This window comes from Vidua chalybeata, chromosome 20 (assembly GCF_026979565.1).
Source record: "Vidua chalybeata isolate OUT-0048 chromosome 20, bVidCha1 merged haplotype, whole genome shotgun sequence".
Lineage (NCBI taxonomy): Eukaryota > Metazoa > Chordata > Aves > Passeriformes > Viduidae > Vidua > Vidua chalybeata.
The window spans coordinates 6841954-6868968 of record NC_071549.1 but is presented as its reverse complement, the minus strand read 5'-3'; the positions used below and the strand labels follow the sequence as shown (position 1 = coordinate 6868968).

The 27015-nt window shown below is 58.1% G+C and overlaps 4 protein-coding genes across 4 annotated transcripts; 2 read left to right on the top strand and 2 right to left on the bottom strand.

The window, feature by feature from the left end:
* Nucleotides 1-658: 658 nt before the first annotated feature.
* Nucleotides 659-5825, top strand: SLC46A1 (solute carrier family 46 member 1). Its single transcript, XM_053961628.1, has 5 exons — nt 659-1080; nt 1526-2378; nt 2748-2831; nt 3769-3925; nt 4460-5825. Exons 1-5 carry the CDS (start codon nt 838-840, stop codon nt 4533-4535), a joined length of 1413 nt encoding a protein of 470 aa, XP_053817603.1. The 5' UTR covers nt 659-837; the 3' UTR covers nt 4536-5825.
* A 907-nt stretch (nt 5826-6732) lies between these two features.
* Nucleotides 6733-16080, bottom strand: SARM1 (sterile alpha and TIR motif containing 1). Its single transcript, XM_053961545.1, has 9 exons — nt 15405-16080; nt 12247-12865; nt 11868-12080; nt 11654-11745; nt 10396-10631; nt 10207-10300; nt 9630-9819; nt 9405-9526; nt 6733-8933 (listed from the first exon to the last, which is right to left on the bottom strand). Exons 1-9 carry the CDS (start codon nt 15854-15856, stop codon nt 8804-8806), a joined length of 2148 nt encoding a protein of 715 aa, XP_053817520.1. The 5' UTR covers nt 15857-16080; the 3' UTR covers nt 6733-8803.
* An 899-nt stretch (nt 16081-16979) lies between these two features.
* VTN (vitronectin) lies at nt 16980-22491 on the top strand. Its single transcript, XM_053961536.1, has 10 exons — nt 16980-17048; nt 17128-17225; nt 18870-19012; nt 19482-19601; nt 20080-20364; nt 20480-20619; nt 20886-21042; nt 21149-21298; nt 21827-22099; nt 22276-22491. The coding sequence occupies exons 1-10, from the start codon at nt 16995-16997 to the stop codon at nt 22392-22394; spliced, it is 1539 nt and encodes a 512-aa protein (XP_053817511.1). The 5' UTR covers nt 16980-16994; the 3' UTR covers nt 22395-22491.
* A 79-nt stretch (nt 22492-22570) lies between these two features.
* LOC128798229 (kinesin-like protein KIF12) lies at nt 22571-26929 on the bottom strand. The gene is given in 18 exon segments (XM_053961535.1): nt 22571-22687; nt 22829-22965; nt 23062-23198; nt 23276-23359; nt 23451-23634; nt 23800-24053; nt 24142-24246; nt 24357-24475; nt 24555-24690; nt 24917-25008; nt 25247-25382; nt 25467-25601; nt 25708-25783; nt 25935-26056; nt 26138-26216; nt 26344-26409; nt 26732-26862; nt 26864-26929. Coding segments are annotated over 18 exon segments (2124 nt in total). The 3' UTR covers nt 22571-22622.
* Between the last annotated feature and the right edge of the window lie 86 nt (nt 26930-27015).

Sequence of the window (27015 nt, the reverse complement as noted above, 5' to 3'; positions counted from 1 at the left end):
TGGAGCCCCATCCCTGCTGGGATTTAACTGCGTGAAGATGTGGCACTTGGGGACATGGTTTCGCGGTGACTTTGGCCGTGCTGGGTTAACGCTGGACTCGATGATCTCAGAGGGCTTTTCTCACCTCAACAATTACATGGTTTTGTGGAACATCACCCCCTGGGAGCTGCACCTTTAGCACCGGGCTCGCTGCAGCGCCAGCGAGGGGCTGAGGGGTCTCGGGAACCTCCGCGGTTCCCTGGCGGCGGAGGGAGCGGAGCCGCTCCCGTTCCGGGCACAGCGGAGCCGGGATCGTTCCGAGCGGAGCTGAGTCGGTCTCATTCCAGGCGGAGCGGAGCTTGAACCATCCCGGGCGGAGCCGAGTCGGTCCCGTTCGGGCGGAGCCGTGTCAGTCCCATCCCCGGTAGAGCAGAACCAGTCCCGTTCCGGGCGGAGCCGAGCCAGTTCCATCCCGTTCCGGGCGGAGCCGAGCCAGTCCCGTTCCGGGCGGAGCCGAGCCAGTTCCATCCCGGCGGAGCCGAGCCAGTCCCGTTCCGGGCGGAGCCGAGCCAGTTCCATCCCGGCGGAGCCGTGTCAGTCCCGTTCCGGGCGGAGCCGAGCCAGTTCCATCCCGGCGGAGCCGTGTCAGTCCCGTTCCGGGCGGAGCCGAGCCAGTTCCATCCCGGCGGAGCCGAGCCAGTCCCGTTCCGGGCGGAGCCGAGCCAGTTCCATCCCGGCGGAGCCGAGCCAGTCCCGTTCCGGGCGGAGCCGAGCCAGTTCCATCCCGGCGGAGCCGTGTCAGTCCCGTTCCGGGCGGAGCCGTGTCAGTCCCGTTCCGGGCGGAGCCTCCGCCCCTCCATGGCCGCCATGGCCGCTCCGCCGCCCGCCGAGCCCCCGGTGCCCCCCGGCCGGCGCCGCCTGTCGCTGCTCGCCGTGGAGCCGCTGCTCTTCCTGGCCACCGTGTCGCTGGGGCTGCAGGGCCCACTGGCCACCCAGTACCTGTGGGACCGGCTGGGAGCCGAGCACGGCTACAGCGACCGCAACAGCACCGACTCCTCCGGCTGCGGGGACGGCAACGCCACCGCCGACCCCCTGCGACAGGTGGGGACACCGGGGAAACGGGGGGGTCCGGGGGGGACGGGAGAGCCCGGGGGAGCGGCGAGCTCTGGTGTAGAGAAGAGCTCAGGGGGAGAGCCCGGGGGGAGGGGAGGCACGGGATAGATGGGGACCCGCGGGGAAAGGGGGTCCGTGGGATTGGGGAGCCACGGAGGGAACGGGAGGCTCACGGTGAACCGGAGGTGCCTGGGGAGAGGGATGCTCTGGGGGAGCAGGGGAGGAGAGGTGCCCCGGGGTAACAGGGAGCCCCAAGGGGAATGGGGAGCTTGAGAGGAGCTGGGAGTCCCTGGAAGCAGAGTCAGGAGGGAACGTGAAGCCCCAAAGGGAGCAGGGAGCCCGGAGGGGAAGGGGAGCATGATGGAAGCCCCAGGAGGAGTGGGGAGCCGAGTGGGTGCTGTTGGAGCTCATCAGCTGCCTGTTTCTCCTGCAGGAGGTGGAAGCACTGGTGTCCCACTGGAACCTCTACATCAACCTGGGAGGTTTCTTTGTCAGCCTGTTCTCCGTGACTCTCTTCGGCGCATGGAGTGACAGCGTGGGCCGGCGCCCGGCGCTCATCCTGCCGTGCGCGGGCATGGCCCTGCAGACAGCCATCTACCTGCTGGTCATGTACCTGGAGCTGCACGTCGCCTTCTTCCTCCTGGGACGCATCCTGAGCGGCCTCACGGGCGACTACAACCTGATCCTGGCCAGCTGCTTCTCCTACGTGGCCGACACCAGCGAGCGTCGCGCGCGGACGTTCCGGGTGGCCGTCCTCGAGGCGTGCCTGGGCACCGCGGGCATGGTGGCCAGCATCGGCGGTGGCCAGTGGCGCAAGGCCCAGGGCTACATCAACCCCTTCTGGCTGGCCTTTGCTGCCAGCCTTGCCGCCACTCTCTACGCCGCTTTCTTCCTCCGGGAGTCGGTGAAGCAGAAGAAGGCGGCCAAGGTGTTCACGCTCAGCCACTACAAGGCTGTGTACAGGCTGTACACGGCCCCGGAGCACCCGAGCTCCAGGTGGAAGCTGGCTCTGTACTCCCTGGCTTTCTTTCTGATTGTCACGGTGCATTTTGGAGCCAAGGACATCTATGTTGTGTATGAGCTCGGCTTCCCTCTGTGCTGGGCCTCTGATCTCATCGGGTACGGCTCGGCCGCCAGCTACCTGGCTTACCTGAGCAGCCTGGCGGGGCTGAGGCTGCTGCAGCTCTGCCTTGAGGACACCTGGGTGGCAGAGATAGGATTGATCTCCAACATTGCTGGGCTGGTGGTGATTTCCCTTGCTACCACAACGCCACTGATGTTTACAGGTGATGCTGAAGGCTTAAAGCCCTGTTTCTCAGGCTTTTGGTGAATTGGTGCTGGTAGTGTGCTTCACGGGGAGTTCAGGCACGTGAGGAAGTTCTGCCTCCTGCACCAACAAAACTGTGGCTTGCTAAGGGCACTGTTGGCCAAACACTGAAGTTGGAAGTGCATCCGTGTAGCTCCTAGAACATGAGGCTTCCCAGAACTGTATTACACTGCAGAGACAGACTGAAGTGCCTTATGAGATCCAGGAGGGTGAATTGTGTATAAATATAGCAGGGAGACACTGCCAGCAGCTGCAGATTTCTGGGACTGACTTGGGGGACTTTATTTTTCAGGTGAGCTTTCCCTAATGTGCTGTGTCTTGCTCACAGGTTACGGAATTCTGTTCCTTTCCATGGCAGCCACTCCAGTCATCAGATCCAAGCTCTCCAAGCTGGTCAGTGAGACAGAACAAGGTAAGGAATTAACCACTGCGCTTAAGCCAGATCCTGAAACACTTTTTTCTTGGAATACTGAAACCAGACTCTGGGGAGGTTGTGAGTTCCCTGGCTCCTCTGGACTCCTGTGCCTCTGCATTCACCCTCAGGCCCAGGGTGATTTTATTTTTTTCCTGCAAATATTTGTCATTCTTTGATTCAGACTTGCTGCATTTCCAAGATGAGAACGAGGGAAGGAAAGCAGGAATAATTCATTCATCCATGCATTCATTTCCAAAACTTTTACAAGGAGCAAGAGTTAAAATGGATTATATAACAAGGAGAAAAGAGTCATTTTCCTGACCATAACTTTCCTCTGTAGATCAGTAACAGTGGGGAGAACCAGGTGCTTTTGGAGGGTTGTATCATTGACCACGGTGAAAGATCACGGATAACCCGTAGGAGGAGCACATTTGCCTTTTGTCCAGTTATGTGTTTGGAGGGTTTGCACTTGCTGTGAAACACAGCACAGGAATGTCTCGGGGCAGACAGGGGGAGGAGGGAATCCAGGTGGCAACGGTCGAGAGGTGATTCTGCAAAACTCCTGTTTCTTATTTTAGAACGGCGATGGCACGTACGGCGGATTTATGGTGCTAAATCTTGTGCTGTACTTAATGTTTAACAAGTGATAAGAGGTGCCCTGGGCTGGAGCACTTACAATCCAGCTGATGGATAATATCCTGGTCATCTCCTGATACAAATCCTGCAGGTTGGTGAGGTGGTCATGGCCACAGGCTGGACGTGCCAGGCCAGTCCTGTCCCACCTTACCACACTTGATATTCACACACCTTTCTGATGGCAAGTTCAAACCCTTGGAAAGATTGGCAGAATCCACTGAGGGTGATGTGTTACAGCTGTTTACAGGCAATAACCACCTGCCTATCTCACCATTAACCTCTTATCTCTCTTTTCCAGGTGCTCTCTTTGCTTCTGTTGCCTGTGTGGAAGGGCTGTGTTCACTCGTGTCTACAGGAGTGTTCAACTCTCTCTACCCTGCCACCTTGCACTTCATGAGGGGATTCCCATTTCTCTTTGGGGCTATAATCCTCCTTATTCCAGCAGCTATCCTTGGGTAATTTACTTCAAATGTCCAAACTTTGCCATGCAATGTCATATGGAAAATACTGTTTACTCTTAGGATAGAAGCTGGCAGTTTTTAAGGCATATTTTCAGTTCTGGTTGTGAGAGGGTATCTGGTGCTCCAGTAAAAAGGTGCAGGCCATTTTGTTTGGAATCTGAATCCTAGGGATAAACCTGCAGCCTGAGTAATGTAGTTGCCAATATTCAAAGTGCTTCAAAGCCTCGCTCCAGCCTCAATGGAATCCAAAATCTGGAATTGAATTTGAAAGTTCTTCATGGAAGAGATGGAGCTCTCTCAGCAGTCTCTCTTCCTGTAATTTCTTTAGTAATTGAAGCAGAAGTTTTGTTGTAATAGAAAACAAATCCCCTGGTAGGTTCTGGGAGAGGGAACGTATTTGGATTTGCAGAAGTGCAGCAGCTCCTGGCAGGGTCATTTTGTTTTTTTCCTCTGAAATTTTTAAGACTCACTCAATTCAGCAATATCCCCATGTGCCTTTGGAAGCTGAAACTGTTCATTCTTTTCTAGGTGGATACAAATCTGGGATTCAAAACACGACTACAACCACTTCCAAGATGCTTCCCCGTCCCCCGCAAAAGACTGAATTTAACACCAAGGAATTGGCCAGCATGGCAGTGTCCACCTGAAGACTGCACTTTATTCTTCCCTCAAAGGACAGATCAGTGTGGGAGGGACACTCTGCTTGTCCTTACTAGCTTTTAAATGCCAAGTACTTAGAAATCACAGGAGGAACTTGATTTGGAGCTGTGAATGCCTCCTCAACATTGTGTTGGCTCATCTGTCAGAGAAAACCCAAGAGACCCAAAAGCCAATCAAGCTGTTGTGGGCCTTTTGCAAGGCTGGTTCGTGGTTTGGGGTTTGGTGGGGCCAGAAGGCTCTGCCATGCTTTTAGTGGGGAGAGAGGACTGAGCTCTGGTTTAATTGCTGAGCGTTTTCCCCTCAGGGTATTCCAGTGTGCAGCAGATGAGCTGTTGGTGTGGGTGAGGCACGGGCTGAAGCAGAGGCACCCAAGTGTCCTGCTGGGGGGGAAGATCAGTGCTCCAGATCATCATATTGCCAGTAAAAACCCAACAAATGTGACATGCCAGACCACAGAACTCCTTATGGAGAGGGGTGGTTTAGCACAGGAGTGCTATTGCTGTCCTTACTGACTGAACCAGCTGCAGTTTTGCAAGTCAGAGGTGTCCTGAGAAGAGGATCTAATTCCTGAAGTGTTGGTCGGAGTGCCAGTGGTATGTCTTGCCTGTCTGCAGCTCAGCCCAGGATCTCAGAGGTGGTTTTGAGAAGTGACAGATCATCTGAGACTACTGGAGGGCCAGTAGAATAAACCCTGGGTTGGGAGGGACCCACGAGGATCCTTGGAGCAACACCTGCAGGTGCCTTAATTGCCAGTTGCCAAAAGCTATGGAGTTAAGGAGAAAATTGTCAGAATTGTTCCCCCCTTACACTGCAGATCTGAGCCCCAGTTTGACAGGTGTGCCCCAGTCATGTGAAATCCCTGCTGTGCTTATCCAGAGGCCTTCCTCAGCAAGCTGCTGTGGGGACAGGACTAGTGTCTTTAAGATTAATCTTTTTTGTTGTATGTGGCATAATCTTGTGTTAATGACCTCAGTTCTGCTGCTTGCCCTGGGATCTGTTGATGCCAGCAAAAAACCCCGTGTCCATGGTGCTTATAATTGTTCTTTCCAAAGCATTATCTGTGTTGCTGCAATCCTTTTTTTTTTTTTCCAACGTGCCATAAACCAGCAGTTCTGTGTACACTGCACTGCACATGCTGGTCAGGTACGTGCAGTAATGACGTTACTGTTACTTTCAGAATGAATAAAACCTCCATGCTCTTTTATGGTTCATAAAGCTCTGGATATCTTGTGCAGCTGTTGATATCATTTGTCCTTGACTCGTTCGAGGTTTCTCTCCATTATTTTCCTTCTCAGTCCTTTATTGAAGACTGCAGTAAAGAAGGAGCAGCAGGAATTTATCTGTCTCGTGGAGAATGTGTGTGTAAGAGTGAAAAGTCAGGAAGAATGCAGGTTTGGGACTTGCAAGCAGCCCAAACTTGCTTTTCCTGACCACGAGAGTAAAGCTTGTAGGAGAGCTTCATCTGAAACCTGTCCTTCAGTGTGCAGAAAATGTGAAATGCTTGTACCCAGCTTTGTCCCTGAGTGTCCATTGGGAGTTTGTGGTAAAAGCAGGAGCTGGGGAGCAGAGAAGCAGGGAGGTTTTAAGAACTTGGTGTTATGCCACTTGCTCCAAGCAGTTGTGCCAGAGAAGGTAGGAATTACAGGTCTGATTGCCGGGCTCAGCCTGGAATTGGCCTCGCCGAGGAACAGGGCATGCTGTGAATGTTGCAGTAGATGTTTGTGGCTGAACTGATTGTGAATTGAAGCCCTCTCCACCCCGTGGGTGCCAATTCAAGCAGGTGCTCAGTGTTGTGCAGTGAGGTGAAACCTGGCTCTGCATGGGGACAGATTCAATGGCAGCTATTATGCCTTATTAAAAAAAATTAAAGCAAAGTTTTTCTAGGCCATCCTCCAAGAGTTGCAACAGTGGAGCCATGGCTGGTGACAGCAGGCAGAGTCTCCCTGGGGGTGCAGTGCCCCCCACTCACATTTCCAAGCTCACCAAAGGTGAGTGGGAAGTGAGGGGTTCCTACAGGGAATGGTGCTTGGAAATGTCTGTTCTGCTTCCTGGTGGGAAGGGAAAACAAGTGTGAAAATCTTGCAGGGAGAGAAGCACGTGATACAGACAAAGAGGAGGGGATTTAGAGTAAAAACCAGATTTATTAATAATGCCTGATTGAATAACTCCAAACACTACTGACATGGCAGAGCTAAGGAACGAGGGAGGGTGAGGACAGAGGAATTCATTCCCTTGGCTCTGCTCCAGCTGGAAGGGGCTGGGTATGGGATGTTTTGCCAGAACCAGGGCAAGTTCATTAAGGTGAAGATAATGATGGGGAAACAGGAGGAGTCACAGTCTGGGCAGCTGGAGCAGGAGATGGGATCTCGTGTCAGGTGAGACACCTGAGCTGTGGAGAACAAGTAAATCTCCCCACTGAGTGCTGGGTGAGGAGGCTGATTGCTACAGAGCTCCTGGGAAACAAGACACAATCATCTTACCAGGTATTATTGCAGGGAGAAAAATCCTTAGGACTGTTTGTGTGGGACTCCTTCAGTGGCCATGGAGGCCTTGACATTCAGTTACTGAAGGCTTTTCCCTGAAGCAGCTCACAAGAGGCTTTTATCCCTGGGCAGATTCACCTTTGGGCTCATCTGCTGCCTTCTTGTTATTTGTCCTGGAGATTAGACGGATTCTAATTCTGATGAATGCTGGGCAAATATGGCTATTAACCTTTCACTGCAGTGCAAAGATGCCATTAACTGTGAGCTGATAAGAGCTATCCATAAAGCACCAGAATTAACTTTTTTTTTTTGTTTTTGTTTTGTTTTTTGTTTCCCTTGAAATGTTCATGGAACCAAGCCAAAAGAAAAAAGTGTGTTCCTGACAGTTAAAGCAGGGCTCCAGGGAGAGCCAGCAGGAGGACAAGGTGGCTGAGACTCCTTGTTAGCTCCTGAAAAGGTTGAGTTTTTCTCAAGCAGGGATTGGAAGAGGAGCCTGTTGCTTCTGCAAGATGATTCAGCAGCCTGGAGTGTGGAATGCAGGGATTTGTGTCAGGATGCCCGTGGTTCCTCACCAGCAGTGTTGGCAGCAGGCACTGATGGTCCTGGAGCATCCTTTGCCAGCCCTTTGCAAAAACTCCACTTTAGCTTGATATTTTAATGTGAGGAGCTGCAAAAAGCCCTGGTGGGTGTTGAGAAGAGGTCAATAGGAGAAACAAGTGCTACTTCAAATTGCATCCAGCAGTGAGCAGGGACAACCCCAGGGAGCTCAGCCAGGGCTGTGGGGGTGTGGTGGTCAGCAGAGAGATTCACCAGCTCCTGCTGAAGGCACAGACCACAGGAGCAGGATAAAATACAGCCACAGTGTAGAATTACTCCACAAGCACAGCAATTAGCATCTTCCCTGCACGAATTTCAAGTTTTCCAGGGTCACAATCCAGCCTCCAGTGCCCTGAAAATACAGACCTGATAAAGTGGTGAAGCTGAGACTTCAGATGGAGGGAAGGAGGGTATTTGAAAAGCACTTTTTGCAGAGATCCTGCAGAAACTTCATGTGGCCTAACCCCAAATTTCCAGTGCCAGAGTTAAGAACACACAGAGGTTTTGCAGCACTGGGAGGTGGAAGTCTTTTGAGGAGGGAAGGAGCTCTTGTGATAAAGGGACATTGCTGGCAAAGATAAAGCACTTTAGAAGGTCCCTGTGGGTTATCTTCCCCAAACACAAAGATTTTGTTAGGGCTTAGTTTTTATTTGCCCTTTCCTGCTCTCAGTTTCTGACAACAAGGATATTCCTGGGGCACACTGCAGAGCCTCACCTTCCTCTCAGTTGCTCTTCTCTCAGTTGTGTCCTCTTACGATGGATTCTCAACACTTCTCCAATTTTCAGTCCTCCAAAAATCCTCCCTCTTTGGACGTGCCTCTGGGGGAAGCTGCAGCTGCTTGTGGGGGTCTGGATGGTGCCAGTCTCCCTCACACCCCATGCATGTCCTGCCACCCCACAGGAGGACGTGGAAGACACATAATCCAGCCCAGAGTCCAGCCTGCCTTGGCTCCCCAGGCCTGTGGGAGCGAGTGCTGGCCTTTGGGAGCCAGGGGCTTGTATTTGGAGGGAGAGGAGGGACTAAGAGCCACAGGTTTTCTCTCAAAGATAGGAAAAAATCAGGAGGGATAAATTTGGACCCCCACAAAAAAAAAGGGGTCACCTGGGAGTCTCTGAGGCTGCTGTCCTGGTTCTAGCTCTGCCCCAGGGAGTGCAGACAGTCCAGCCCGTTCTCTGAGCCAGCCGAGGAGTCCCGGGAGGAGCGGCCCTGGAGGAAGCGGATGATTTTGTCAATCGTGGCCTCCTGGTACTCGTGGGACCACCTGTATTGAGGGGAAAAATGTGATGTTTACTTTTCCTGCTGCGTGTGGGCTGCCACAAGATAGCTCAGTTCATTAGGGCCAGGAGCCAGAGACCCCTTTCCTCCACCCCAGCTCTCTTGGAGCTCCCTTTTCCCCACGGATGCTGCAGAATGCCCTGCCAGGCTGGGATGCACAAAGGGAAAGCAGGGGGGGGGAAAGAAACCCAGGTGAGCTGTAAAACCTGCCAGCATCACTCCTGCCTGAGGATGGGTGTCCTCCCAGCAGCCCCAGCACAACACCAGCAGCAGGGATGTGGTGGGAACCTTTGCTCCCTGCAAGCTCTGGAGCACCTGGAGTGACTCAGTGTCCCTTTGACCTGTTCTGCCACCCTCATCTGTTTGTCCCAATGTCCTTGGGTTCTTTGCTGCTCCTTATGCAAGTTGTTCTCCCCAGGTGTCAAGGAGCCCCATGGCACAGGTGGCTTTTACTTACATGATACCATTAAATTTCAGGACAGCCCTCATGTCCTTGGGAAGCGTTTCTGGGTCCGGCCACTCAAAATGGTCTGTAACAGGTACAATGTTCTTCCCAGAGTTCAGGGCCGTCACAATCTCCTGCAGGAACAGGACATGCAGGTGCTCATGGCCTCTATCAGCCCCTCGCCAGCTCCCTCCCACTCCAATGTGCACAGAGGTCCCACCTGGTGGCATCTCTTACCTTGTGTACCCAGTCCTTGCACTCGGGGTCCTCCATGCATTTATCCAGTGCGTTTGCTGAGAGGACCAGCACAAAATTCCGGGCACTCAGGACGCTCTGGATCAGCTTATCTTCAAACTTCCCTGCCTCCAGCTTCTCCACGTCGATGAACACGCTGAAGCCATGGAGCTGCAGGTGGACCTTCAGCAGGCTGGTGGCAAGAGGGGACAGCACCATGAGGACAGGTTTCATTTGCTGTCTCACCACGTCGGCTGAGACACGGTGAGGCAGAGGAGCAGGGAATGAGATGCCAGCTCCAGCCCAGCTGTCTGGGCACGTGCAGAGAACACGAGGAGCTGACGCTGACTGCCAGCTGTGATCCCCTACAGCCCCAGGAGCGTGAGGAAAGGGTCACTCAGTGCCAAAGTGGCGGTGACAGGACTGGGAATTGGCCTGCCCACTGTGCAGCTTTATCACATGTGCTGTCCCCATTTGCTCTGCAGCTTTTGGCAGCCTTTCCTTCCTTCCCATTCCACACTTTTCCCACAGCTGACCACCCACCTTCCCTCTGGGCTTCGCCGTCCCCTGCAGGGCTCACCTGGCCAGCTGCGAGCCGGTGCTCCTCCGGTAGCTGATGAACACGTCGGTCCCGTTGGACGTGGTTTGCAGCGTGATGGGGGAGTGCAGCGTTTCTAGACAGCGCAAAACGCCCACCACAAGTTAAAAACCACCCAGCAGCTCGTCCCAAAGACCCCTCCACCCCCTCCCCTCCTGCTGGGAGGCGCACCCCTGGCCGCGGTGAGGATGCGGACGCGGTGGAAGCCGGTGTGGATGTGGCAGTCGTCCTGCAGCTGCTGCTCCGTCACGCGGTGCAGGAAGTTGCGGTCGATGCCGCAGGTGAGCAGGTTGTAGGTGTACTGCCGGAATTTGGGGTCGATGCCCCCCAGCCAGTCGGCCAGGTTGCTGCGGTCACAGGTGGAGTAGTTGGCGAAGGTCTTGAGCTCCGTCAGCTCCCGGAAAAACCTGGTGGAGGGACAAATGGAGCACCAGGCAGCGCTTGGAGACACGTGGTACCACCTCTTTTACTGTGGGGATTCTTGAAGGAGTTTTGAGTGAGTTAGAGACGGGACCTCTGAGTTGTTTTAGGTGATGTGGTTTATTTTTCTTATCTTCTGCATGGGTAGGAAGGGTGAGTTTGGCTCGCATCTTTTCCGCAGGGTTCAGAAGGTCATAAGACTTCTAGTTACAAGACTTCTTAAGGATTTATTGACCAATAAAACACTGCTAACAAGGATATTTATCCTTTTGACTTAATCCTTAAATATTTCATCTTATAGACTCATGATACAATGTAAATTTTCTTAACCAATTATGTTATAACACACAAACCTACAGTACTACATTCTAAACTTCTTGTTTACCTTTGTAACTACTTTTATTTTTTTCTATATCTTAAACTCTAAAACTGAAACCTTTCCTCTTCTTAATGTGTCTCTCCTTTAAACTATAAATCCACATTCTCACTTCTAGCACCTAAGTTTGGAAGCTTTTTCCAAGGTCTCAAATCAAATCTTATGTTTAATTCTAAGCTTTGGCTTACAAGCCCAGGGTTCTGAGAGTTCCCTGCATTTCGGATTCCAACACTTTACCTGCTTGGGAGGACATGCAGCTCCCTGCTGGATGAGCTCCAGGAACAGGAAACAGAAGAACAGCTGCATGGGAGTGCTGGTCCTCGGGACACCGAGGTGTGAGCAGCTCAGCTAAGGGTAAGTTCCCATCTTTTGGGTAACTTGCAGGATCCCACCTGCCCTGTGTCATAGGTGGCCTTTCCCCCACCCACACCTCTGCTGTGCTGTGGTGCAATTACAGAAATCTGTCTGGGACTGCAAAGAGTGCAGTGGAAAAGCCCTGGCAGTCCAGGTTTTGCATTTGGAGGATCTCTGTTCCCGTTTTTGCAAGAAGGGAAAGGCAGAGACCTCATCCCTGGCTCTGCCACTGTGCTGCTGGCCCTGCGGGAGTCCAGTGTGCCCTGGTGGTGGTCCTACCTTTTCCGAGTGATGCTGGAGTCCATCCCCAAATCCTTCTGCAGCTCCTGCTCTGTCAGCCTCAGGAGAATGTCCCCATCCACCTGGTGATCCTGCCAAGAGAAATCCAGGCTGGAAAGGTCCCAGGAAAAGCTGGGTGAGATGCTTGCACCTCTGCTGCGAGATGGGGCAGAAGTGTCCATCCATGTGTCCCTGCCCCAGCACAGAGCCCTACCAGGAATCTCTGGCAGTATTTGTTGAATCCGATCTGCTGCAGCCACGTCTGCACCTCGCAGGACTTCCAGTTGGGAACCGTGGGCAGGATGCGCCGAGGAACCTCCTCCCCTATCATGCGCAGCACCTTTTTGGCCAGGGAGGAGGTGGTGCTGCTGGTGGAGTAGCACACAATCCTCTTCAGGCTCTGTGTAGCCCCGATCTCACTGAAAATCTGGGGACACAAAGAGACATCACTTTGCTTCCCCTCATCCTCTTCCCAACAAGCTGTGCTGGGCCGGGTGAGGACCGAGGTGTTTGGTGAGCAAAAGACACCGAGATGCAGCTGTGGCACCCCTTCCCTTTGTCATCACCTTCCTCCAGGCCAACCTACCCTTTACCTGTGTTTTCTTCTGCCTGGCTTTGATGGCAGCCTCGGTGCAGAGGTAGAAGGCGGCGATGCACTGGGCTTCCAGCCGGGAGCTGTCCAGCAGGGGCACGAGGCGCTGCAGGTCCTGCACCGTCCTCCCCTGGATGTTGTCACTGCTGCCCAGCATCTCGCGGGCGAACTGCTCGGGGTCCAGCGAGGCGATGAAGGGCTCCACCAGAGCCAGCGTCCCCGAGCGCTCCACCTCCTTCTCGATTTCCTTGTTGGTGGCCAGCACCGTGATGGCCAGGCAGGCGTGCAGCCGGATCAGCTCGTCGTCTTTGGAGAAGGCCAGCGGGAAAAGCCACTCTGCCGCCTTCTTCTCGATCATCAGGCGCTGGTTGGCCTGGCCCCCGTACATGGCGCAGTTGGCCAAGGCCATGGCGCAGTGGCGCAGCACGGCGGCGTCCGTCCAGCGGCACCAGTACAGGATGGTGTCCAGGCCTCCGTCGGAGATGAGCTGGAAGCAGGTCTCCTCCGTGTGTTTGAACATGTGCTCCAGGATCCCAGAGACGCTCTGAGCCAGCTGGGGGATGTCCCGCTCCTTGGCTAAGTTCAGGATTACGCCCAGACCGATCCGAGCGATGCGGTCCCTGTGGGGAGGAGGGGCAGATGGACGTGCAAGGAGTGACAACAGTGACTGGTGTGGCCCATGCCTTGGTGACATTTATCCCAGGACAGACAGATGTTTCCCTGTAGGACACAGATATGCAATGCAGCAAGATGCAGCAGGCTGGTGTTGGAGGAGCCTGTGTGGGTCTGATGGAAGAATTTGTGATGGGGTGCACGGCCCAGGACCCCCTCACTGGATGCTCTCATGCTCGAGGTAGGATCTTCATAGCAATTAACAGGCAGGGTGGGTCAATGCCAGGCTGGAAATGGAACTGCTGGGCCAGCATTGCTGTGGTGTGGAGCTGTTTTGTGTTTGGGAGTGAAACTTGTTTGTCCCCTAAGCACTGCTGTGAGTGCTGTCAGGACAGGGCTTTCACACCTGGATGAGCAGCCAAGCAGGCCTGTGCACAAGTGGGACACAGGGGTCTGTCTGTCCTGGGATGGCAGCTGCAGGGAAGCTCTTTACTTCCTCACCCTGCACTCTTCTGGAAGAGGACAGCAAGAGCCTGGGATAGGTGGCCAAGGGCCACCAGCTGCTGCTTGGCCATGGCTGATCTTGGGAGGCCTGTGCTTAAAATGACACCTGAAGGGAGCAGTGCCTTGAAAGTGCAGCGAGGAAGGGGAAAATCAGGGTCATAGAATGATTTGGGTTGGAAGGGACCTGAAAACTCAGCCAGGTCCAAGCCCCTGCCATGGGCAGAGACACTTTCCATCAGACCATGTTGTTCCAAGCCCTGTCCAACCTGGCCTTGGACACTTTGAGGGATGGAGCAGCCACAGCTTCTCCGGGCACCCTGTGGCAGGGCCTCACCAGCCTCTGAGATGAGCTCTTGGCTGTTCTCCCATGAGCTTTCCTGGGGCGAGTGGCAGCTCCACCCTCAGCAGTGGCCATTTGGTGCCGTGCTGGAGCTGCTCTGTTAGTGAGGCAGCACTGGCACTGGTGCCCCATGCCCTGCTGCTCAGGAGGGCAGTGGCACGCTTGGTCCCCAGACGTGGTGGGGTGATGGCACGCCAGCCTCTGTGCTGGCAGGCAGGAAGAGCATTTCTGGGAAGCCTGTGACCCACAGGGCTCTCACTGACCTTGGGGTGGGTTTGACAGGAAATGTTGTGGAGAGCCCTGGGAAAAAAAAAAAAAAAAAAGAAAAGCCCTCAGCCTGGGTCTGGCTCCGAGCCCGGACTCGGCCATGGAGCTGGATGACAAACACAGGTCCCCGACTCCCTGCAGCTGCAGATGGAGCCAGGACCTGTCCAGCTCCCAGCTAAACACCTCTGCTGCTGTGCACAGACTGGGAGAGTTCTGCAAGGGAGAGGCTTGGACCCAACGGGGAGCCCCACACCTCCCTGCCATGGCTCAGAAGTTGTGGGAAGTGAGGGGCTGGAGTCCCATGGCTGCTCCAAGACCCTGGCCCATGAACTGCTCCTGGAGCAGAAACAACAACTCCAGCAAATGCTTTCTTTTGCTAAGGAGCTGAGTGCTGAATGCAGACCGTAGCAGTGATGCTTCTTGGGATTAAATTCCACCCTAATGGGCTTTCCTGATTTAGCTGCCACTTATTTTTGCCTGCCAGTGCATGAAGTGAGGCCCAGGCTGCGAGTCCACAGCAGCAAGAGACATCCCCCAGAAAGCCAGGCCAGGCTCCCTGCACATACTCTCCAGAGCCCTGGCTGGGGCTGGGTTGGGGTGCTCTGAGGGAGAGCAGAGCTGGCAGAATGCATTTGGGGTGTTGGAAGGGTGAGCTGTGCGTGGGTGCTGTGGTTTGGATGTGTCAGGTGTGCACATGCACCTTTGTACACACACACACACACACACACACACACACACACACGCTCGGGCACACACTGCCACCCCACCGTGCCCATGCTCTGACAGGGACATCCCAACACCTCTCACCTGTGCTGGGCAGCAGCACACGCACCTGAACTAGGGGCTGAGGGCTGCTGACCAGCTGACCCCTCCTTATGGCTTCATCCCAGCCCTGGGCAGCAGCAGGAAGGCTCTGGGAAGTGGCTTTGTCCTCCTCGCGCTGTTATGGCTAAAGGGGAGTCACGTCTTGGCCTTTGGGTCAGGTGAGCCAAACTGACTCAGCTCCAGCTGGCTGAGGGGGGCTCAGGAGGACACCCCGGTCCTCACCAGCATCCCTGGGCTGGGGCTGGTCCTCCTCCCTCCAGCTGTGGGGGAAGGGAGCAGGCCACGGTCATGGCCTGGACACGAGCCAGGGACCCTGAGCACAAGCACTGGCTGTGGGGGGATGTGGTGGGGACCCGAGGGGGGGTTGTGCAACTGAGAGCACCCACAGCAGGGAAATTTGGGGGGTGTGGGGATGGCTGAAGGTAGGTCAAGGCCAGGTTGGATTGACTTGAAGCCACCTGGTCTGTGGAAGGGCGTCCCTGCCCGTGGCAGGGGGTTGAGATGAGGTCTTTAAGGTCCCTTTGAAACCGTTCTGGGGGCTGGCAGTGCCCGGGGTGCTGGGGAGGGCTGTGCCTGGCAGGGTGAGCCTGAGGGGCTCTTTGCAGACTCACCTGTTTTCTGCCACCAGGATCTGCTCCAGGAGTTTTCCTGCCTGGCACTTGGTCTCCAGCTCGGCGGTGTAGAGCAGGTTGAGCAGCAGGTCCAGGCCTCCCTCGAGGCGGATCACATCGCACAGCACCTTGGCCACGTCCCTGCCCACGGCGGGCATCCCCCAGGCCTCCTCCACCAGCCGGAACACCTCGGAGAGAGCTGCCCGCAGCCCCTCGGCGGTGGCCGCCTGCGTGGCGTGGGCGATGGCCCGGCGGAGCACGGGCAGGACCCGCTCCAGCGCCTCCCGCACCTCCGTGCCCACCCCGGGGGAGACCCCGCCGTGCTCCCGGGCGCTGCCCCCGCCCGCCCAGCCGCCCGCCCGGCTCACAAACTCGGGCACGGCCAGCCGCTCCGCGCTCGCCATGGCCAGGGACCGGCCCAGGGTGTGCAGCGACAGGAGCAGGGCGAGCATCGGCGGCTGCTACCGCGGCATCCCGCACCGCAGCGCCCGCGGGGACCCCCCGCTCCTGCGGGGACGCGGGTGGGCGGCTGGGGGGCACGGGAGGGGGGATGCGTCCCGCTCCCCGCTCTGCCCTGCCGGGATGCGGATCTGAAAGCGGAACGGGATCCGCCTTCCCCGAGCCGGGCTCAGCATCCCGGTCCTCGGGGCTGATGTCACCGGGCGCAGGCGCCGCCTCTCCGAGGAGGGGCTCGGTCCCGGCGGCTGCAGCCCCCTCCCGCTGCAGATGCCCCCAGAGCCCTCCTGCCACCAGCCCCGGAAGGATTTAACAGAAGCGTGGATGTGGCACTTGGGGACATGGTTCAGTGGTGGGCTTGGCAGTGCCGGGATAACGGCTGGAGTCGGTCTTAGAGGGCTTTTCCAACCTAAATTTTGTGTTTCTGTGATTGTGGCCTTTCAGTGCTCAAATAGGGCTCGTTAAAAAAAGAGGAAGTGACTTTTTACACGAATAGATACCGATAGGACAAGGGAGAGCCGTCTTAAAATAAAATATAAGAGATTTAGATTAGATACTAGGATAAAATTTTTACTTGTGAAGTACTTGTTCAGGGAAGCTGTGGATGTCCCGACCCTGAAAGTGTCCAAGGCCAGGTTAATGAGGCTTGGAGCAACCTGAGATAGTGGAACGTGACAGGGTTTGGAACTAGACAATTTTTCATTTTCAACCCAAACCATTCTATTTCTAGCCCTCCCTGTCCAGCCTGAGCTGGGGCTTGTCCTGCTGTTCCCATGGCCCACATCCCCCATTGTGCCCGAGGGGCTGCTGCGGTGTCACCTCCATGGCAGGCAGCGACCCCCACGCTGATTTTGTGACCAGCGAGGGGGCACAGGGTGGAGGTAAAGGGCACCAGGCACCGTGGTGGTCACGGTGAGGCTATGACCACCCTGGCACAGTGTTCTGAACCCGTTTGTTATCAGCAGGGGGCAAATACCCATTGCTTGGTGGAAATTCAGAGCAGCTCTTCTGGGTGGGCTCGGGATTTGCATGATAAAAGAAAGAGCAGAGGCAGCCTGGGCGTCTTTTGTTTTCTTTTTTCCAGGCCAGACGTGCTCAGGGCAGAAATGCTTAAATACTTTGGGCACTTCTCGGATGTGCTGGGAGGAGCAGCTTAAATCCTTGACTCCAAAACCAGGTTGTTGCCAGGTCAGCCTGAGACTTAAATTCGAGTTGATGTTTGGATGTGACAGAGTCGCTCTTAATCCTCTCTGAATCCACTACGAAGGGACAGACAGAGGAAAGGGACATCATCCCACAAGGAAGGACGCAGAACAAGGCACCCCGAGCAGCGCAAAACTGCGGGAGAAGCTCGGCACAGAACCAGTAAGGAATTTCCTGATACATTATTATTTAACCATAAAGGCTGTTGCAGTGTAGAGCAGCAGAGGGTTTGCTGCCCGGGGGCAGCAGAATTCAAACCATTCCCTTAGGCTTGTCCTGACTAGCCCAGAGAACTGAGCTTTGTTTTGCTTTTAGTTTTGCTTTGCTTTGCTTTTTGGGAGAGATTTCACACCCAGCAGCCTGGGCTCTGAAACTGCAGCGGTTCCCAGCCTTGTCCTGGGGGATCATCCCTATTTCCCGAGTTCTCCTCACTGGATCTGCTCAGCCCTTGGCTGCAGGAGCTCCCCGGGGCCCCTTTATCCAACCAACCCCTCTCCTGGGATCTGCTCCTGGCAGGGAAGGGCTCGCTGAGCCTTCATGAGTCAGTGGCTGGTGGTTGGGAGCCTGGAGCAGCAGGAGGGAGCTTTGTCTTAGCCGATCAGCCAAAGCAGCTCAGACAATGCCCAGCCCTTCTCCCCCAGAGCCTCCTGCAAGCCTGAACCCTCGCAGGGCTGTTGTCCCACAGGACTGGTTCAACGGGGATGGGATGAAGCCGTAGTGAAGCATTGGGCTGGTGCTGGCACCTGGGGACAATGTCAGCCTCACAGCTGAGGCCAGGGGACAAGGAGTGGGGTGAGGGCTGCAGAAGTTCTGCCCCAAAAGCCGATGTCTGGTAGCTGCCCTCAGCTCCTCAGGGCTTCCAGGTGGAAACGCCTGTCTCAAAACCAAATAAAGCTCTTTCAGCAAGATGCCAGGAGCAGATGATGCCAGGAACTGCCTGTGTCTCAGCTGGCAAAGACCCCTGGAGAAGTGGACACCCTGCTCCGGTTTCTCTCACCCCAAATCTTGCATCACTTAAGGCCCAAAGCTACACCACTCCTGCTAAGGGCTGGGATGGATGCCTTGGAGCTCCTGTCCCAGCAGAGGCAGAAGAAGCAGGATTGCTGCAGCCTCGTGTGCATTTGCTCCTTGCCCCGATTAAATAAACGTCCCAGAGTTATCAGGAGCTGCCAAAAGAGCTGAGTCGACATTAATTAGTAACTGAAAGATTGGCTGGAAGGGGAATGACGGGAGCAAAATACACAGGCTTTTGTTTGCCTTCTGCAGTGAAAGTGCTGAGGGCTCCTGCCCCCGGCCGCTCACCTCTGACCTCTGGTCCCCACGCACAGAGGTGGCACCTGCCCCATCCCGAGCCACCCTCCTTGGGACTCCCCAGGTCTGTTCCCAGTCTTGGCATTGAGAAAGCTGAAATCCCAAGAATAAGCCCTCCAAAATGGTGATATTTTGGGCAAGCATAAGCCCGGGGCTTTTCCCTTTGTCTTCTGAGCATCGCTCCTCCATCCCATCTCATTTGGGTTTTCCTCTTTGCCAAGACCAGGCTGGGAAGCAGCTGGTTGCTTTTACACCATTAGGTATGTTATGAAATGAGTGTGGCAGGACCTCAAAATGGTTCCTGACTGTCCTTCCGCTGTCCCTCCCCAGTCTCTGAACAGTGCCCAACCTGCACCGGGGCTGGGGAGGAGCTGCTTACACTCGTGGCAGCCCTGTCCCCCTGCAGACGCACCCAGCTCAGTGTGGGTGGGAGATCATCTCTGCCCCTTTCCCCTGTTCCGACCTTGGGCTGTTTGCTTTCTCCTGCCGGGGCAGGCTGAGCAAACACTGGATTCTGGGGCTGTGCTGTGCTCCAGCCCGCACAGTCGCAGGAGGGCTGCGCTCCCGGACGCCCAGGATGAGGCTGCTCTTCCCTGCCCTCGTGCTGGCCCTGCTCGCCACCACCCGTGCTGCAGAAGGTGAGATTTAGCCAGCCAACCCCTCACCAGGTGCTTTGGGGATGGAGAAAGAGTGATTCCTGGGCTGATGGAGGGGCTGGACAGCCCGGGCAGGGTGGGAACGGAGCGGACGGTGGCCATGGCCACACTGGCTGTACCCTGCAGGATGGGGAGAAAGCAAGTGGGCGGCACATGGGGGTCAATGGTGCCTTGGCAAATCCCTGCCCATCCACAGCTGGGCTGCCAGCACGGAACTGGGAGCATGGCACAGCCCAATCCGTGGCTCCCATCCCAGCAGGACCTCAGTGGGAGCAGGGCAAGGAGCTGCTGTAGCCCCTGGTGATGGAGTTGACCATGAAGGGGTGGGGTACCCCCAACCAGGACATCCCCAAGTTTGTTTTCCCCTGTGGGGCTGGGCTGGGAGGGGAGGCATGGACCCCACTGCCCCACTCCATATTACCCCTCCTGAGCTGTGGGGTGGCTTTTGCAGACTCCTGTGAGGGCCGCTGTGAAGAAGGCTTCAATGCAGGCCACAAGTGCCAGTGTGACACCCTCTGTGTGTACTACCAGAGCTGCTGCAGTGACTACTCCACCGTCTGCAAAGCCAAAGGTACTGTCCTCATGGCCACCCTCCTGGCCAGGGCACAGGGGGAACGGGGTGGCTGTGGGTGCTCCACACCATGGGGTCTGTTCTAGGTCAGCTCTGCACCCACCTGTGTCTGCAGGGTGAAGTCAGCACCAGGATTTGCTGCAGCACAGGGGGTTTTGGAAGCCGGGTCATTGCCATCTGCAGTGTGGGATCTGTGCTAATTGGATAGATTGGTTAGTAGGAAAAATGTCTTCTCTGAAAGGGTGTTCAGGCTTTGGAATAGGCTGTCCAGGTGGAGTCACCATCGTGGAAGTGTTCTAAAAAAAGTGTACTTGTGGCACTTGGGGACATGGCTGGCAGTGCTGGGTTAGATTGGACTTGATGATCTTAGAGGTCTTTTTCAACCTTAATGACTCCATGATTCTATAAATCTCGATTGCCTGGGAGGGAGCATCTCCTGCACCCAGACCCAGTGGGAACCGACCTGCCCCTCCTGCAGTGACCCGGGGAGATGTCTTTGCCTTGCCGGAGGACGACTACCTGGACTACAACCTCACTGTCGACTTTGTCACGGAGGAGGTGCCCGCAGCAGACCCCACAGAGCTGCCCACAGCCCCAGTGATGGTGGAGACCACGCCAGAGAGCAAGCCAAACCCCGAGGAGACACTGCCAGAGGTGCCCAGCACCACCCCAGCAGTGTCTGAGGAGCCTGAGGAGCTGTGCAGCGGGAAACCTTTTGATGCCTTCACCGACCTGAAGAACGGTTCTCTTTACGCTTTCCGAGGTACTCTGGGGACCTTCCCCAGGCACGTGGGACACGTGGGACATGCTGCCACGCTGTCACCCTGTGCTGGTGTCTGCAGTCCCTGCTGCTGCCCCTACGTCTCCTTTCTCCCCAGGGAAGTACTTCTATGAGCTGGACAAGACCAGTGTGAGGCCTGGCTACCCCAAACTCATCAGTGACGTCTGGGGCATCGAGGGCCCCATCGATGCAGCCTTCACACGCATCAACTGCCAGGGCAAGACTTACCTCTTCAAGGTGGGCTGCAGGGCTGGGGGTACTCCCAGGGTGGCCAGCACAGCACCTCAACCCACCCTATATCCCCTTCTGGCACCTCCCATACACCCACGCACGCAGTGGTTGCCAGAGACCCCAAATCCCTGTGGTTGTTCTGGGACCCCAGGCAACCAGAGCCCCGTGATGGGGCTCCCCAGCATCCACTCCCTCCTCCTGGCAGGGAGGGGGGCAACATCATGGCTGGGGGATGTTGCACCTGTAACCCCTCTCTGTCCCCCACCCCCCAGGGCACCCAGTACTGGCGCTTTGATGACGGAGCCCTGGACCCTGGGTACCCACGGGACATCTCCGAGGGCTTTGAGGGCATCCCCGACAACGTGGATGCAGCGTTCGCCCTCCCCGCCCACAGCTACCACGGCAATGAGAGAGTCTATTTCTTCAAGGGTAAGGGGGCAGCTCCTGCTCCTGGCAGAGCCTGGCACCACTGGGCACAGGCTAGACACCCCTCCAGTGCTTGTCCCCCACTAACGCCCTGCTCGTCCTCTCCTAGACAAGTACTACTGGTCCTATGACTTTGCCCAGCAGCCCACGCAGGCCGACTGTGAGAAGTCCTCCCCCTCCACGGTGTTCAAGCACTACGCCTTCATGAACCGGGACAGCTGGGAGGATGTTTTCCAGCTCCTCTTTGGCGGCAGGATGCGTAAGGGCTGGGCCAGCCCCGGGGGGAAGGGCTGGTGGGTCCCAGCAGCGGGCACTGACAGGGCACAAGGCATGCAGACACCCAGGGAGGAGGGAGCGATGCCTGGAAGCAAGGGGGGGACAGGATGAGCCATCACATCCTGCCCAGGCCATGCACAGGAACTCCCCAGGCCATAGCTGCACCTCCCACAGCATCCCAAATCCCCATCACCAGCCACCTCACACCACGGTGTCACTGCTGGGGACTGTTTATTATCACCGGAGCTGGAGATGCCACAGGAAAACCCCAGCCCTGGGCAGGGGGAATGAAAGAGAGGAGGAGAAGGGGGCTCAGCAGCACACAGCTGATCCCAGCCAAGGGGGTGGGGGAAGCCTGGCCTGTGTCACTGTCACACATCCCATCCAGGCTGGGATCCTTCGGATCATTCCTCTGGGTCTCGGAGCAGGTGCTGGGTGCTGTCTGTGGGGGTGGGCTCAGCTCACCCCACACGCTGCTGCCCCTCTCACTCGCCCTCTGCTCCTTTTCCAGCCGGGGCGAACGGCCCGTGGTACATCAGCCGGGACTGGCGGGGCGTGCCCAGCCGGCTGGACGCTGCCATGGCCGGCCGCATCTACGTGGCCTCCCAGCAGCCCCGGAGGAGGAAGTCTCGCCGTCAGCGCAAGAGGTACAACCACCACCGGTCGCTGAATTTGGGATTCTGGAGCTGGCTGCAAAATGACCCTGACTCAGCAGGTGTTGAAAGCGATGGGCTGTCGGGCTCCACGTGTGAGATGCTCCAGAGTGTTTACTTCTTTGTGGGAGGTGAGTCTGGTCTGGCAGGATCCAGGAGTGATGCAGGACAAGGGCTGCCGGGGCATGGGGAGGGCTCCTCTCTCTCTCTGCAATGGCTCCGGGGTGCAGAGGGAAGGTGCTGGCAGTGAGGGCTGGCAGCTCCCCAGAGCTGGGGACAGTCCTGACGGCCGTGTCCCCTTCCCCAGACAAGTACTACCGCGTCAACCTGCGCACCAAGCGCGTGGACCTGGTGCGGCCGCGCTACCCCCGCTCCATCGCCCAGTACTGGCTGGACTGCCCCCAGCCCGGGGAGGAGAGCACCTGATGGGATTCCTGGAGCCACCAGCAGCACAGCCCCAGCTAGACAGAAATAAACTGTGAGAGCCATGCAGGCTGGAGAGCTCTGTCTGTCCATCCATCCATCCAACTGTCTGTGCCATGGTTTGTGCAGTCCTTGCAGTCCAAGGTCCCATGTCCCCGAGGGCTGTGCTTGTCCCCCCAGTCTGTGCCAGATCCCTGATGCTGGCCCCATCCATGCTGTGCCTGTGGCAGCTCAGATCTGCTCTGCCAGCCAGTCCAGTGCCTCTTCCCACTGGAGGAGAGGGACGGTGCCGGCAGCTGCCAGCGGGGAGCGGCGGGGTCAGGTCTCCATCTCCCCAGGATCAGTGCACAGCCCTCCACAGTGCACGTGTGAGTGGCTGTGCAGGGATGGGTGCCCATCCAAGGCCCTGCCTGGTCTCCCAGCACTGCCCCGCTCACCTCTGGGCTCTGGCAGCCCTGGCCACGGCGGTGCTGAGGGGATGACCCTTCCCTCAGAGCTGGGGACGTGCTCAGGGCCTGGCAGCTCCCGGTGCAGCGGGTGCTGCTGAGACAAGCTCCTGCTCCTGCCACGACTCCTGCCATGAGGACACATGAACAAACCCTCACCTACTGACCCCTGAAACTCCAGGGAACTCCTGAGCTGCAGCTGATGCCCAAGGAGTGGCTCTCACCACTTCTTCTGGTGCAGCTGGGGGTGCCCGTGGGGGTGATGGGAGCCAGGCAGAGCCGTGTCCTCCTGTCCAGGTGGCAGAAGACCAGCACTTCCCTCAGGGGGCACTGGCTGTGGCACGGCGGGCACTGGCAGCACCTGGGGGTGAGCGGAGCGGTCAAGGTGGCTGTGCCACCCCTGTGCCATCCCCTCCAAAGAGACCCCTGGGGCTGCACCTGGAGCATGGTGGCATCAGCTGGCCCAGGGCAGCACTGTGGGCACCCTGGGCAGCTGGGGTGGCTGGAGGCGGGAGGGAGCTTCTGCAAGAGAGGACAGCAGTGGGTGGGTGGTCTGTGGGTGCTCAGCCTGCCGTGGGCAGGATGACTGCAGACCCCAGGGCCCCACTCTCACCGGGAGCCGGGGGACAGAGCTGGGTGTGGTGTCGGGCCGCCGGTGCCTCGCCGAGTGCCTGTGGGGGACGTGCAGGGTGCGGGCACTCCGGAGCAGGGGCTGGCTGTCACAGGAGCTGCGCGTGGCTCTGTGGGATGGCCCAGCTGGGATGTCACCACTGAGGTGTGGGGACAGACGGGGCTGCCTGGGGAGCAGTGAGGAAGCCCAGCAGGGCATTGGCAGCCTCCAGAGAGCCCTGCCCAGCCCCATGGAGTCACTGAGGGAGGCTGGTTGGTGCAGGGTGCTGCCCAGGCAGAGGCTCTGGCTGCCTTGATCCCCTATTCAGGGGTCCCACACAAGTCTCCCATACCTCATCTGCTCGTTCTCCACCACGAAGTCCCGCAGGAGACCGTAGAGGCTGGGCCAGGCTGGGGTTCCTTCTGCTGGGAGCTGCCCTGCAGAGCTGTCTCCAGAGCCTGCCCATGCTTTTGGAGGGTTCCCTGCGACCTCCGTGCTCCTCACTGGCACTCTGGGCAGGCACAGCTGCTGGCGCAGGGAGAGGTTTTCCAGCTGCAGGGCATGGATTTCTCGCTCCAAGGTTTGCAGCAGCTTCTCCCGGGACACCTGGGAGCGGTGGGTGAATAAAGGGGTGGGTCAGGGGGGTCCCAGCAGCGGGGCAGAGGAGCTCAGAGGGGTTCTCTGTCTGCAATACCCTGTTGGCCAGGGGTCTGGTGGTGACCTTCCGGGCACGGCTGGCGTAGTGCAGCGTGCTCAGAGTCTCTGAGAGGCAGCGTGAGGATGGGGAGATGCAGGCGACCTGCCAACGAGGAAGAGATGCAGGCAAACTGTCATCCAGAGGGTCACCATCCTTTTCCAGCCTTCCCCTCCAGGGGTGAGACCCTTGCCCAGCCTCCTCTGTGGTTTTACCATCAGGGTGATGCCCGAGCCGCCCAGCGAGCGAGCCAGCAGCCGGGTGAGCTTGCTGTCCCGGTAGGGGATGTGCGTTCGCTTCCCTCGGGGTTTGGCCAACAGGGAGATGCAGTGTCCTGCCCGAGGATGAGCCACAAAGGATGTGACAAGGCTCTGGTGGGGGCCAGCTCCCAGGGCGGGTTCCCCAGCCCTTACCCAGTGCGAGGAGGCTGCGGTTGATGCTGTTGGCCTCCACGGAGAGCTCCCCGCTGGAGCCAGTCTCCTTCACCCGCTCGCTGCCAGCCAGGTCCACGAAGCACAGCGTGCCCTGCTTGCTGGGGCAGGCGCTGGCCTGGAGAACCACGTTGGGGGGGTGATGCTTTGGCCCCCATCTCCCTTTCCCCATGGCCCACAGCACTGTCCCAACTCGTGGATCTTGGATAGGATTCCCGGCTGCTCACTCCAGCCCCACCCATGTATCCTTGAGGAGAGCATGACCCCCCCACCGTGGAGGTGTTCGCACCCCGCGCTGAGCCCGGAGCCCCCCAGCCCTGCCCAGGAGCAGGATGCGCGCTCACGGCTCGGCTGCGGACGTGGACGGTCAGAAGGGCGTGGCTGCGGCTCGAGTGCCTGTTGAGGGCATGTGCCGAGGTCCGGCGCCTCTGGGATCCTGCCGGGTGAGGAATTGATTGCATGACACCTCACATCCCTGCCCCAACCCCAGAGCATCCACTGCCCAGCACCCCCTGCCAGACCAGAGTTGCCTTGGCTCTGCAGCTGTACGGGGAGCTGCTCCTCTTGGCTGCCATCAGAGCGCCACCAGCCCTGGGACGGTCTGCGGGGGGCTGAATCCCCCCCATACCGGGTCTAGCACGCCCTGAACATGTCCCAGCCCTGTAGTTCAGCACCTTGCAGGAGCAGGCTGACGATGGCCTCCAGGCTCTCGAATTCCACACTGAGCTGGTTCTCCACGTAGAAGCCGCGGGTTTTGCTCCAGCGCAGGGGCAGGGCGCACGGCGGTCCCGGGCTCAGCAGGTCCCGGACCTGGGATATGCAGGGGGAAGGCACCGGGGGAGCGGGGTACGGGGTGCCAGCAGGGCCGGAGTGGGCGGCTGGGCAGCCACTTACCTGTTCGTTGTAGATCTCCAGGTAGGAAGCGCTGAGAGCCAGGTCAGAGCCACGGCTCCGGCTCTGCTCCAGGAGGCAGGTGAAGGACCTCTGCATCAGCCCCAGCAGGGCCGGGGACGCCGGCTGGGTCTCGCTCTGCAGAGGTGCCAGGATGGTGAGCATCGCGCACCCGCCTGCACCACGACCAGGTGGGAAGAGCTGATCCCACAGCCGGGATCAGGTGAGATGGTCAGCGTTGTACCTGGGCGAGGGGCCCCATCAGGGTGTAGGTCTTCCCCGAGCCGGTCTGCCCGAAGGCAAAGACGGTGCAGGAGAAGCTGTGGAAGATGCTGAGCGTCAGGCACGGCCGCAGGCGGTGGCACAGCGATGCCACCTCCCGACACAGCCCGGGCAGTGCAATCGCGCCGGAAAGGCCCGGCGTGGGGTGGACGGAGGGTTGGGGTCTGCGGGGGGCTCTCCGGGGCTCACCCGTCTATGGCCAGCTCCACCAGCTGCCTCATCCCGCTGCCTTCGAACACAGCCTCCTGCGAGGCGCCGGCGTCGAACACGGCGCTGAAGCCAAAGGTGGCATCGTGCCTGGCCGCGCTTACCTGGCCGTGGGGACAGCGGTGGCTCAGGGGGTGCCGCAGCCCTCCCCAAGCCCGACACCCCGGCGGGGAGGTGGCACTTACATGGACGGCGCCGTCACCGAGGCTGTGCACAACTTGCTGGTCACCTCGCCGCGTCTCCGTGCAGGTCAGTGGCCGGACTCTAAGGGTGGGGTGTGGACGGGGACACAGAGGTGTCGCTGCACGGGGACCCTGGGGAGCCCTGCTGTGACCTCGGCCCGGGCAGGGAGGTTCCGACCACGTCCCTGAGCCCTTTCGTCTCCCCTTACCTTAGCACCACTCTCAGACGCGTCTCTCTGCCCTCCACGGGCCCCTCCCGCTCCTCTCCAGGACTCCTTTGGGGAACAGAGGGCAGCAGGGTGGTGGGTGCCCCCCAGCTGGGGGGTTCTGCCCGCGGGCACCTCGGGGGCTGGGGTAGAGGGACCCCCGGTCATGCTGTGCTCGCACCGTCCTCCCACCTCCACTGTGCCCTGAGGCCTGGCAGGGCACAGAGCTCACTGTCCCCGCCATGTCGCCGCAGAAGGACGGTCCTGTCCCCCCCTCCCCAGACTTTTTGGGATACCACCCCCCGCTGTATCAGTCGGGGCAGTCACTGCCCAAGTCCTGCTGCTCCAGGACGGGGTGGCCTCCGTCTCCTCCGTCGCCGCGATAACTTACGGTCTCTCCTGGCCCCGTGGGAGCGTTCTGGGCCGGGGGTCCAGCTGGGGGTCCCCGCCCCGCTCCCCCTCTGGTTCCATGCGCCCCCCAGCACCCGGTGCTCGGGGTGCCCGCAGCGCCCGGCCGGTCCCGGCGAGAGCCACCCCCAGCCGGCCCCGGCTGCCCCGCACAACCGGTACCACCGCTCCGGTTAAACATTGACCGGTGCCAGCCCTGCGGGAGAGCGGCGGTCGCACGGCGGGGGGCGAGCGGGGGAGGGCGGGGAGCCGGGGAGGGAGCGCAAG

Excerpts from the sequence above, each read along its gene's own strand:
- SARM1 (XM_053961545.1), bottom strand. The coding sequence starts at position 15,856 with ATGCTCGCCCTGCTCCTGTCGCTGCACACCCTGGGCCGGTCCCTGGCC. Across the intron at positions 11,746-11,867 it reads AATACTGCCAGAGATTCCTG|GATCACCAGGTGGATGGGGA; the intron begins GTAGGGCTCTGT and ends TTCTCTTGGCAG. Across the intron at positions 10,632-11,653 it reads TCCAGCATCACTCGGAAAAG|GTTTTTCCGGGAGCTGACGG; the intron begins GTAGGACCACCA and ends TCCCTCCACCAG.
- VTN (XM_053961536.1), top strand. The coding sequence starts at position 16,995 with ATGTGCTGGGAGGAGCAGCTTAAATCCTTGACTCCAAAACCAGGTTGT. Across the intron at positions 17,226-18,869 it reads AGAAGCTCGGCACAGAACCA|GCTGAGCAAACACTGGATTC; the intron begins GTAAGGAATTTC and ends CTGCCGGGGCAG. Across the intron at positions 19,602-20,079 it reads CACCGTCTGCAAAGCCAAAG|TGACCCGGGGAGATGTCTTT; the intron begins GTACTGTCCTCA and ends CCCCTCCTGCAG.
- SLC46A1 (XM_053961628.1), top strand. The coding sequence starts at position 838 with ATGGCCGCCATGGCCGCTCCGCCGCCCGCCGAGCCCCCGGTGCCCCCC. Across the intron at positions 1,081-1,525 it reads CCGCCGACCCCCTGCGACAG|GAGGTGGAAGCACTGGTGTC; the intron begins GTGGGGACACCG and ends TTTCTCCTGCAG. Across the intron at positions 3,926-4,459 it reads ATTCCAGCAGCTATCCTTGG|GTGGATACAAATCTGGGATT; the intron begins GTAATTTACTTC and ends ATTCTTTTCTAG.